The sequence below is a fragment of the Cyprinodon variegatus genome, unplaced genomic scaffold (genome assembly GCF_000732505.1).
Source record: "Cyprinodon variegatus isolate N-32 unplaced genomic scaffold, C_variegatus-1.0 Scaffold172, whole genome shotgun sequence".
Lineage (NCBI taxonomy): Eukaryota > Metazoa > Chordata > Actinopteri > Cyprinodontiformes > Cyprinodontidae > Cyprinodon > Cyprinodon variegatus.
Window position 1 is genome coordinate 60,567 of NW_015150625.1, and position 12,800 is coordinate 73,366.

The 12,800-nt window shown below is 37.8% G+C and overlaps 1 protein-coding gene across 1 annotated transcript in view; it reads left to right on the forward strand.

Annotated features, from left to right (window-relative positions):
• Positions 1-10,141: 10,141 nt before the first annotated feature.
• Positions 10,142-12,800, forward strand: part of ntf3 (neurotrophin 3) — a 53,648-nt gene continuing 50,989 nt past the window's right edge. Inside the window, exon 1 of the mRNA XM_015378416.1 lies at positions 10,142-10,290. Coding sequence (XP_015233902.1) covers positions 10,273-10,290 — 18 coding nt within the window. The 5' untranslated portion in view covers positions 10,142-10,272. The remainder of the gene's footprint in view (positions 10,291-12,800) is intronic.

Genomic DNA, 12,800 nt, shown 5'->3' on the forward strand with positions numbered 1-12,800 from the left:
AGCCTCTTCTTGCTCACGTTTCAATGAAAACCCAAAGTCTAATCCTCCAAAACTGATTCCAAAGCTCAGTCAAACAAGAACTGTTTAATAGTTGTTGCCATCTTCCTTGTTGTTATTTCTCCAGAGTCGCGCCCTCAAACCCCGCCCACTTTGCATCCAGAAATTCAAAACACATCTCTGCGTTGTGATTGGCCATCCAGTTCTAGGGCTTGGGGCATTGATCGAGGCCAGACCACTCACAAGGATAGAAGGATTTTGTCCGCTGGCGAGTGGGGCTAGTTTACTAGGCTACTCAGTTCCAGCTATCATGGCCTTGTTGGATTTCTGTTAGTTCCCTGTTTGCCTTCTGTTAGTGGCCCGTCTGTCAGTTATAGTTTTTTCCAAGGTTCATTCCCCATTTCCAGTAGAAGATTATTTTTCAGCCCATGTACTCAGGCTAGTTTTAATCCCTAACCAGTGGTGAGAGCGTTTCAGCGTTTCCTAGTGATTCTTTTTTTTCCTGATTCCGTTCCCTCTCACCCACTGACCCTGTCTGTCCCCATCTAATCTGCCCGCCTGAACCTCTGTAGGACTCCTGCTGGATCCTATCTGTGCGTTTCTGTGTGAGCTGGATGCTCGACGCACAGGACTCTGAACCTGCCTTCACACTCTGATTAATTCCTGGAAGCTGGATCTGTCCGTTCCTGAGTGGACCGATCGGTTAAACCAGTGTCTGTGATTGGGCGGAGCCCCGCGCCCCTCCTGCAGTCACCGTGAGCGACAGCCCTGCCCTCCTGTTCTATTTCTGTTTGTTTTATGTTACTAAACATTGGAAATTTGGCTGTTTCACTGTGAATACTGGGTCCATCCGTCCCATTTTATGACAGAGAAACTTGTAAACCAGGATAAAAGGTTTTGAGAGTAAATCTATTTTTCCCATATCATTTTTAAGTTTTATTAGATTATATCTTTTTAAAATAGATCTTTTTAAACTTTTATCTTTCAAAAAAAGATTTTTTTTACTGATTTTATACTTTTAAATGTACTTTTTTTTTCTTCAAGTGTATATTTTTCAGATTGAGTTTCAAAATTTTTATTATTTTAGCAATTGTGTTTCATAGATCACATTATCTTCACCTGATGCAAACATTCGTTCTTGCCCAATAAAAATGTGCTTCCTAACATCCAGCAAACCAATGAAAATGCATCTTCACTTCTCACTGAAATTGAAAAACAATGTAATTTTTAAAATGAGTTTTGAAAAGAATTCAACAAATTCAAAATATTAAAATTTGAAAAAAATACATTTCTAAAAAATGAAACATTCATTTAAATATTTGTTGTTTTTTTAAAAAGAAAGACTGATAATCTTGGAAAACAGTACCATCCCAAATTGTACATTTTTTTTCTCCAACTTTCCATATGAAAAAAAATCCACTCTTCACTTTCAACAATAATGTAACAAAGTTCACTCCATAGCCACTCAGAAGTGAACTGAGCTTTCTGATATCACTCAATCAGCCTCAAGGTTAAAACCACTCCTCTAAGCACTAAAGAAACCAATGGACCATCCCACTGTCACCATATTTGTTTGACTCCCTGTTATCTAAATGGGATGTTTTCATCGTCATAAAGGTTCTAATTTCGTTGCATAATTTTGACGTTTTAATTTTCTCTTCCATCGAATTCCTATTTGTTCACCTTAAATGGTGCCAGTGAGGCATTTAGATCTTGCTCAGGGTTCGCTAAAATACCAAAACATTGGAAATGGCTGTTTTTTTTTTTACACTTTCTAGACTAATTTATGTAATCTCTGCCCTTCCTTTAATCAATAAATCCTCTGAAAATATAAATTTGTATTTACTCAGTTTATCATTATGGCATTAGAAAAAAATTATTTATGATGTAAAAAATATTAATGCAGAAACAAGAAATCTATAAGAGGACATACACTATACTTTTACTATTCGATACTTCACTGTCTGTTTTGTGGATTAATAATTCACATTTGTTGAAGGAAAAGATCAAACCCTAATCTTAATCCTGGTACCGTCTCAACTCCAACATGTAATTACTGCTTGATGATCACACTAACAATAATAATTTAAATTAGTGTCTAATAACCTGTTTTTTATTAACAATAGTCTGTGTTTGAGGATATTTTCCTAATTTAAATAGTCTCAGATGTTTAAAGATATCATGATGAAATTTCACATCCACAGAGTGTTGGTCTCACCTCCTCTTCTTCCAGGCGGTGACCAGCAGCTAATCTCCAAGCTGCAGGTAGTTAAGGCTCAGCAGGAGGAGCTTAAAGAGGAGCTGCTTTCCAGAGCCTGATGAAAAATTATTTTACCAGCCTGAGTTGTAATCAAACTCATCTTTCTGTTTTCTTTGCTCCTAGAAGCTTTAAACTTACCCCTCTGGATTCTCCTTACATTACCTGGATCCTATCTTTGACATCGGGGTTGATTGCAAAGCAAACTGGGATATATCTGCTCATCCAGTGACCATGGATGATCAATACTTCTCAAGGTGCATTGTGGGAAATTTCAGGTCAACTACTTTTTTAATCCGCTAGACGTTCGGACAAAATGGCGTGACCACTATATAGTGCGCTATATACAGATTCGGGCGGATGTTCAGACACAGCCTTTGTCTGAGTGATGTTGCCATATAGTGACATCATCAGCAGGGGCCCTGAGCAGATCTGGTACCTACACCTGTCGACTTTGGATTGTCAAACCTTAACAAAGAAATATTCCTATATTGGGTTAAAGTTGTCTTTTACAATGTCTTTGGTTGAGTAAAATACAAAATAAATTAATTTATTTCAAAATCAATAGGCTTTTCTTCTATTTTCTTAGCGCTTTAATTTCAGTGTAGCTCTTGTATTCCATCCTCTGTTCATCTCTCAGTCCTCATCCTTTATCACATGATTTCATGTCTCCTGTCTGAGCGCCTAACACCCCTCCTTGCCTCTAAAACGTCTCTCCTTCTTACATATTTAATGATTTCCCCCTCTGCTCTGTGTAATACTGCGGTCGTCATGTCATGTGGAGAGCCTCCAGGACCTGCGAGCTTAAGATGTCTGTTGTTCTCTGTTGTGATAAAAGATTTACATTGCTTTGAACAAAAGACTGCATTTAGGGACTTCTTCTGATGTATGACTAATGCTTAGTCATACATGGGAAAGGAAGCAGAGTGGCAATAATTCACAAACTTCGGGGGGGGGGGGGGAGTATAATTTTTGTACTTCAGTTTGGGTCTATACTGCTGCTAGAATCACTTCAAGCAATTTTCTTTTGTCATAATTTTAAGGTTTTCTTAGTGTCTGATTATTTCGTCACCATTGACCCTCACCTTATAACATCAGCCGAACCCAACCTAGCAACCCAAGCAGAACTCCACCCACTTTATTGTTAGCAGAACACAGTGTTGGGTCAGCTGGTTTTACTGCTGTATGCACACTACAATGGCTGCTGTAAAGGTCAAATGTTTTGTTGTTGGCTGCAATAAACAACATGTCCATTCTCCCAGCTATAGAGAACAGGGCTGCATGGGTTTTGATCGCATTGTCCTAACAAGATCGCTAAGGAAAGTATAAATTGTGTTTCGGGGAGCAGCTAAGTATGGGGTGAATTTTGTTTCATTATTGTCACAAAGAAAGAACACATTTTTGTAGATCGAAATTAAATAGGAACTAGGATAAACTAAAACAAGGATTTGAGAACTTTGCTGATTCCTCAAATTATTTTTTTTCCGAAAAAATTTGTATTTTATTTTATTCTAATTTTATTTTCTCTTTTTTCTTTTTTTGTGTTTTTTGAGTTTTACAAATTGCATTCTTTTCACATAGCAGTTTTAAGACCATATCCTCTTTATTTCCAGGGTTGGCTTTCCTGTGAGTGAGTGAGAACCAAAGATGCATACAAAATTTTGTTGGTCAATGTGCACATCAAAAGCGCACATATTTATTGGGCTTAAAGTGCAGCGAATGTGATTGTATGAAATGACTGTTCGAAAAAATTTTTTAAATCAATCTGAAAATAAGTTTCTAAAAAATAAAATTTTAAAAGAAAAAGAAAACCAAATTCAAAAACAAAAAAATTAAAATTACATTTTAAAATAGAAATAAGTGATTTTTTTTGTTTTTGAAATGCATTTCTTTTGTTAGATTTGTATTTACAAATATATTATTTGCATGCAAGATTAAAGGCTTGTACATATACCTGGCTTGTATCTGTGGTCGTATTTAACACAATCAGTTCCAACCAAAAGCTTCTTTACATAAAAGTGACAGAGCGCTAAAAAAGCTTAAAAGGTGGAACTAAGGGGGTGAAACCTTAATAAATAAGTGTGTGAGAATGTCCGCCCTAATCCCTATACAGGGCACTATATAGTGGTTACGCCATTTTAAATTAGTGTCCGAATGTCTAGTGGATGAAAAAGTAGTGGACTTGAAATTTCCCACAATGCAACTTGAAAAGAAGTGATCATCCATGGTCACTAGACGAGCGGATATATCCTTGAATTGGACTTACTGTCACTGCGACAAATAACAAAGATGGTGATAGCCACCATGCAGGGAGGCAAAGTCACATGAACAACGGGGAACTAAAAGCAGTGACCATCTGTTCAAACGGTCAGGTAACTGAGTTCACTAGAAAGTCCACCTTATATTCCCCGTTCTGTGTAGTGATTGAGGGATTTAGGGGTTAGGGGGGAGGTTTGAAAACAGTCTATACAAAAAATTTAGATGTTTGTTTTTAAAGAAGGCAGAGTAGTTCCACTTTAAAACACCCTAATTCATATTTCAATGGTAAATATCAAATTATAGTGACATCTAGTGACAGAAACTGCGAACTGCAACAAACCAGACATGCCAACCCCAAAACTCCTTGGATCATTAAAAATGGAAGTAAAACATGTAACATAAAATACTTTAAAAAGTAATTGATGTTTAGTGAGTCACTTCATCTGGTCAGTTTCCTATTTTAATTTCTGAAATATTGCAAAATGAAGAATTATCTTGTCCAAGGGTGATGCAGAGGATCACAGTCCATCCATCTGTTATTCCAAGGCTGGACTATTTACTATCAGGAATTCCACAAACTGTAAAAGCCTTCAGCTGATCCAAAATGATACAGCCAGACTTCTGATGAAAAATAAAAGATCATATTTCTCCTAATATAGCATCCCTTAATTCATTTCCTTTTAAATCCAAAATAAAATTAAAAATCCTCCTTCTCACATATAGAGTCCTAAATAGCTATGCTCTATCTTATATCAGAGATATGATTGTTCTTAATATTCCTAACAGAGCACTTCACTCTTAATCTGCAGATTGACTTGCAGTTCTTAGTATTTCTAAAAGTAGAACGGGAGGCAGATAAATAAATGAGATTAAATGAAGTTTAAGTCTAAGATCTTGTAGTTATGAGGCTCATTTGATAGGCTATAGTTTGAGTGGCTCAGGTTATGAAGAGCTATCTCTCTATAGTTATGCTGCTATAGGATTTGACTGCTGGAGGACATAGGGACCACTTTTCCTTAAGGCTGGAGAAACCAGGTGGTCTGCGTATGTCTTAGTGAGTGCGAACGTGCTTCTGCCCCGTCCGAAGACACTCAGTTGCAGCTCTCCAAAATTGTAGGTGAGCGCAGACAGTGCAGCAGACAGGAGGCCTCTGATTGGTCAAATCTACATCAGCTACACTATGCATATTTCCTGTACTTTACCAGCTTGTTTTGTTTGTATGACCACCATAGTGGAAAATGACTGGTGAAGATGGACCAGCTAGAACAGCGAGGTGCGTGAGTACACTGGAACTCTTTTTCCACCTGGATCCTTGCTCTTTTTCGCCGTCATGTCCCTCAGTTGTTATTTTTTCCACTTCCTCACCGCCTCAGCCGTATCTTGACCCACAGCTAGTTCATGATTGCCCAACTTGCTGCTTCAGGAGTATAACCAGCCCTTTACTCTGCTTCATTCTTCTATTCTGCTTTTTCTCTTCATACTAGCCTCATCTGGCCTGGTTCTGTTTGGCTGTGAGATCATCCTGAAGTGGGTTCCCGATGGCATCACTTTTGATTATAGATGTTTTTCAGTTTTTGTGCCTGTTTCTCTTCTAGACATAGCTATGGGCTCAGCTTTTACTGTAACTAACTGTTTGTGCTGTCCCTTTGACATGAAAACTGCCTCAGAGTTAATCTGTTTAACTATGTGTATCCTACACAGATCCAACTATGGGGCTAGTTCCCCATTTCCTTCTCAGTATTTATGGATCAATGTTTCAATGTTCCTTTTGTGCGTCTCCCTCTGTCTTCTTCAACTCATGTTGGCCTTGAATCATTGACTGCAAAATCAATGACTAGGTGCAATTAGCCAGGTTTCCTTACATACAAAAAAAATTAACTAGTCTGTACAATTTGATTGGATTAAATGTATGCCTTTACATGACATGTGTTGTAAATTTGCCTTATATAAAAAGGCTAAATCGATTTAAATTTAATTTTAACAAACAATTCTAGTGTCTTTTAAACAAGCCAGAGTCTTTTAGGTATCAATATCCAACATGATGTCTAAAATCCTGTAATATCAATAAGTACCCACATTGTACATTTATAGGGAACTTTCAAAGGTGTCATATTGCCTTTTACAATAACCTTTTGTCTGTTAGGCAGCAGGCTGGAACGGCGTGTTCATTGTTGTACCTTATGTGTACTCGAGATAAGATTAAAAGGAAAGCCAGATGTTCAGAAACAGTCAAACAAATCCGTACGACAACAAATACATCGACCACAAGCATGAATCAATGATGCAAGAAGGAAAACAAACCTCTCTATAACAACATGTGTTGGAGCAGTCAGTGGTCAGGATATTTAAGATTTTAAAATTGCACCATTTACAAATATTTACACCCTCACAAGAACTACAACTATACTATTGGTATTCTTTCTTTTTTTCTTTTTGACAATCAAACAAGGTAGAGTAGAATTGTGGACTAAAAATCACAAATAGTTTATGATACCTTTATGAATTTATATATATATATATATATATATATATATATATATATATATATATATATATATATATATATAGAAAAAAAACTCTGACCTCCACGCCAGTACTTCATTGCAAAGCTAATCTAAAAATAAGTAAAAATGGTTTAAAATTTTTTTTTTACCTTTAATTGAAGCAGGTAAAAGAGATGATCAGCCTATGAAATTAGTATTTTTGCCCTTAAACTAAGATGTTATGCACTTGATATTGGAGTATGGAGTGACTTTTATTCCATTATTGTTGCAAGTAAAGAGCAGGTTTTATAAATTTAAATAAAAAAAAAAAAATAGCAATCCAGAAATTTAACTGGGAAAACTTCTTTAAAAAAAAGGTTTTGAGAGTAACTGTGCTGTTTTCTCAAATTTCTTTTATTTATTTATTTATTTATTTATTTTTTTTTTTTACAAATTTAGCATTTTAAAATATTACTTTTCAAATTTATTTTGGTCAGATTAAGTCTTACAAATTGCATTGATTTCAAATTTATATTTTCTAGACCACATTCTCGCCACTAAAAGACCAAAAGGAACAGTTGCTCTTGGTATGAGCATGGACCAATAAATCAATATATATTCAAACATATTTAAGTACATTTGTGTTTTGTGTTTGTAATTTGCCATTTATAAATAATGTAACAAAACTAAAATATAAAGCATGTAAATGTCTTTATGAATAAGTGATGGAATATCTTGATTTATAAACCATTATTTTATCAAATTGTTCATTTCTACTCTTATTGAGAACTGATAATTAATAACTAACAATTTTAAGGTCAACATCTTCTTTTTTACCTCTATGAAATGGATCACAAGGAATTGTATGGTTACAAAAAACAAATTAACGAACATTTAGGACAAACTAATGAACATGAGGAAATGAGAATGAAGAGTAATACGACCACCAGCCAAGGACCATGTCAAGCAAGTTTTCTACTATTATTATTGAAATAACCGCAACTTCCTGTACCAAAGCTTTCAGGGGCATGCATGCATCACATGGGCAGTTCTAGACAGGGGCCAGTGCCCCTGTTGATCATGTCCTGGCCCCTGTTTTGGCCACTGTACTGACGGCAATACTCAAAGAAATTCTAATGATGATATGCGCTGGAACAGATATGGTTACTTAAGGTAAGGTCCCTTGGATCGATTTCTTTTTTTTCTTTAAAAATTCTATTTTACTTATTATTTAAAAACAATAAGGTGATAATTTCAGTGGTATTGAGATAGGATCCCGGTTTCTAAATGTTTTTTTTTTTCAAAACAAATGGCTCTAATTTCTACGACTTAATTTATCAGTTTGTCTTGAGTTTCAACTCAGATTTTATAGAAAATATGAATAAAGAATAAGTAATCGAATTTTAATTAAACCTACCGTAATTGTAGAAATGTCACTTCATGCAGGTATCTTAATATATTTCAATCCCTTGCCCTGTTTTTTTATTTCATGCTTTTCTGTGCCCCCATGAAAACAACGCTGGCCCCCTCGTGGCCCCCTGGTACATTTGGACTAGAACCGCCATGGATGCAGCCTCAAACTGAAATTTCGATTGCAATGTAAATAGTAGTTCACAATGAAGAAGTTATTTAATTGATTGATTGATTGATTGATTGATTGATTGGTTGAGGACTCAGCGTATTCAAGGCAATGCAGAATCAGCGGGTGGGCTCGTTCGTTTTGCCTTTTATCGCTTCATAAGCCATTAGCAGAAAAAAAACTGGTCATACATGAGCAGTCTTTCACAATTCCTGCTCCTAGTTGGTTCAAATTTGTAGCTAAGTTTTACTTTTATCCGAGTAATTTTTTAAAAATCAAAGTAATGTATATATATTTATTAATATTTTTTTGCACTCTTTCCACCTCCTCATAGGACAGTGATAATGCTGTCAGAGAGCTCAGTGCCCCCATCTAGCTCCGCCCCTGACATTTTATGTAAGCCACTCACTTAGGTAAGTATCATAGTACTCCACTATTAATATGAAAGTTTATTTTTATAAGGGTGGCCAGGCAAAAACCAATGTACACTGAGGGTGTACATAGGTGCCAGAATCTCAGGGTCAATCTACATTGTTCCAACAGGAAAATAAATGAGAAAAACATCTATATTTTCGAAATAAAGACAAACTATACTTTCCTACAGCCTTATCTTTGAACATCTGTAATTTCTAGATAGAAGGCATGGTTTCAATGGTCGTAGGAAACTGAAAAGAGCTCTTAAGCATGGAGGGAAAAGGGACTCAAATAGGAGGGGATCTCAGTCAAAGCCTTGAATCCAGAATGTGTGAGTTTTCCAGAGGGAGAGCAACTCATTGGACGGCGGACAGGTTGGTGGAGTTGGACCCTGAGGAGTATGAGAGCGGACTGCCACTTAGTTTTCCGACTGTACTTGAACGGATCGTGTGGAAACCTTTCCCCACCTCAGTGTGAACACAAAATATCATTCCTGGGGGAGAAGGCCAAAATTTCCAGTCAGTGGGAAGGCTTCCTGCCAAAAAGCAAAGACAAAAAACACAATTAGTCTCAGAGAAACGAAGCACAGGTTAGACTCAGCTAATCACAGCTTGGAGTACCCAAAACTGGCAAACACTCTGACGTCGGCAGTCAATGGCTCAAATACTCCTCAGTGATGAACCAATGAGCTGCAGGTGTGCAGGAGGACCAAAGAGGACAGGACACCACCTGGTGGTGGAGGGAGAGACAAACACAAAACAACCCACACAAACTGGATTCCTAACAGTTAATATATTTATGTGTTTAATTAACTACAAAAAAAAAAAAAAAAAAAAGGGAATATTCAACTTGAGAGTATTACTGCTGCGACCCCTGGCCCCCCATCTAGCTCCGCCCCTGCGTTTTAGCCTAAAGAAACAACAACTAAAGAGTTGTGTGCGTGACTTTAGTTTTATCCCAAAATGAGGGCCTCACTTCTAAACACACGTTTCTAATTGGATATTCTCATTTCTGTCAGCAGGCTCTGCAGTGACACCACGGCCAGAGGTGATGCGCCATTGATCTGCGCCAACAGCCATCTGTCCTTCAGAGAGAGAGAGGAGAGGGAGGAGAGAGAGAGAGAAGGGTTGCGCACACCCTGATCTTCTCCTCTCTCACTCAGATCCAGTGTGGCGCACTGACAGGAGGCAGTCCTCAGAAAGTAGGACGTTTTCGCCAAAAGATTCTGTATGAGAATTAATCACATTCATGTCGACTCTGTTGGATACTAACCCGCCGATGCTATGGTTACCTTTATTACGGTAGGAGCTGTCATTTATTTATTTCACTGCGGCGCTTCTTCTGTGCGCCAACTTCTTTTCCACCCTTTTAAAACTGGACCAAGAAGAAACAGAGAATAGAAACTATTTCTGCAAAAAAGTTTTTGAAAAGCGCCTATATTTTAAATACCAGCAGCTGGTTCAGGCAGAGTTGGAGTTTTGAAGGTTGAGAAAAGTTTCTGGAATCCAGTTCTGGCTCGAGAAATACTATAAATGCGTTTCTTTTGGATGTTCTCATAAAAATAATAAAAAAGAGACACTAAATGCAAAGTTATTTTTAAACTCCAGAGAGAAAACAAAGCATAATGTGAGACGCGCATCGTGCGCCTCAAGGCAAGACAGTGGGGACGCACTCATTTTACTCGCCTCTCCTGCTGTGTACAGGTAGACAAAAGGGATGGGTATTTCCAAACACACACACATGCACACACCCTGACACATGCACACCAAAGTCAGGGACTCTGTTGTTGTTTTTTTAAAGCCAAAGCAGTCGTGAGGCGGGTGCTGCCTGCTTCTGCTGCTGGGAGAGGATTTGGCTGAGTGCGCACGGAAGCGCTTCAGGTTGCGCCGCTTTTCTTCCCCCCAACGCGCTAATTGTGGCCCCTGTGTGAGGTTAGTATGTGTGAAAACTGATCTGATGACTCCCCAAACAACTTCTGTATGCGTCCGATATCTCTTCTCTCCTCTAAACCCGCTCCTACTAAATAAATATTGGTGAAAGCAAAGAGCGCAGACGGATAAAAAGGCTCCAAGACTGAACCTTTTTTTTTTTTTTTTTGCAGCAGGTGCAACATGACGCACGTGAAAACGAGCAAAAACAGCAAAAAAGAACAGAAAAACAGAAAAGTAAATATGGGAAAGTTAAAGTATTGTAACCCGCTCTGCGTAATGGCGCGCGTGAGTGGGCGTCGGGGGCCCCTTTAGCTGGATGCCTTTCTGTTGTGGCAGATGCCTCCAAATGAGTTGACTTAGGGGCAAAATAAGGAAGGAGATGACTGTAACTATTACTCCAGTAATGGCTTCCCTCCCTCTGAGCCAGCTGCTTTTAAAACACATGGAAAGAAAACAAAATGGAGAGCTGGGGTTTTCAATACATTATGGGAGGAGCTAATAGGAAGTTCCTGGGAAGAAAACACATTGCTTTTTTATTTAAACCTAAAGGAGCAGCAGTGTATTCAGTTCTTATCTAACTTTCAGGTAAATCTCCATCTAGTGATTATATACCTTCTCCTCTTTGCAGAAAAAAACTCAACCTCAGTCTGATGTGTCTATAAACTGATTAAAACCACTTCTTTTTAGTTCCTGCTGTATGTTTCTGGTCATTGTCTGGCTTGAAGGTTGAACCGCTGTCCTGGTTTTATATTTTCTGATTGACAGGATTGCTTTTAGCTGCATCAACTCTTATCAGCTGCTGCACCCGCTTTATGCTTTTCTACAGAAAAAGGATAACCTTGGGACATATAGAGGTGCTAGTTACTGTTGCAATAAAAGCATCCCCACAGCATGGTACTTCCACTTCTATGTCCTAACAAGAGGATGTTGTAATTAGGGTTCTTTCTACAGTAAGTTTAGGCTTTAAAAACTGACTAGATGTTTGCCATAATTTTTCACATCTTGTTAATGTTGAATTTAATCCATTTTTTATTGGTTGAATTATGGGAAATATGATTTTAACTTCTCCCTCACTCATCTGTCCTGTTTCTATGTCTCTATGAAGCTGCTTGCTGTTTAATCTACTCAGACAAACCTCTGACACCTTAGCTGAATGACTCTATTTCACTCTCTTTATTTCACAATCCATTGAATAATAAAGAGTTTGTATTTAAACCTGATAAAATGCTTTAGTAAAGGCACCGGATGTCCAGTTAGCTGCTGTAAATCCGTCAGATGTACAAAGAAAAAACAGGAATGTGTAACTTTCTAGCTGATTGCGCCGGCTGTGCCGAGACGTAAGAAGGCCAAAGATCAAGAACAGAGCAAACTGGTTCTCAATAGAAATGGTCTCAGTAACTGAACTTTGAACAAACAGTAATGGACGTATTTATTATGTTATTAGTTCAGACTTACACTCCCAGAAACGGCTGGGTCTGCATGTGAGGAGTTGCCTTTAGTTTTACGCCATGTCGCTTGCTTGTTAGAAGGCATGATTCCCATTTCCTGGAATTTACAGAAAAAATGCCTCGGAATAGGCAGACTGCTTTAAGTTGATCATGACATGTCATGACTGCCTTCATGCAGGAAAATTAGATTTCTTTCAGATATTTTCTCCTCAGTAAAGGGGAATCCCATCTAAACATTAGTTACAAGGACTAATTGGGACAACAGCTCTGAAGTCCAAGCTTCAAAGAACGGTAGCCTGAAGTTCATGATAGAAGTGACTAATGGCCAGAGGGGCTGAAATTGGATAACTGGTAATAAGGTCATGACCAGTTCAGCTGCTTTAGACAAGACCAGTATGGCTGAAGGGATGTTCAGTGTAGGAAACATCCATC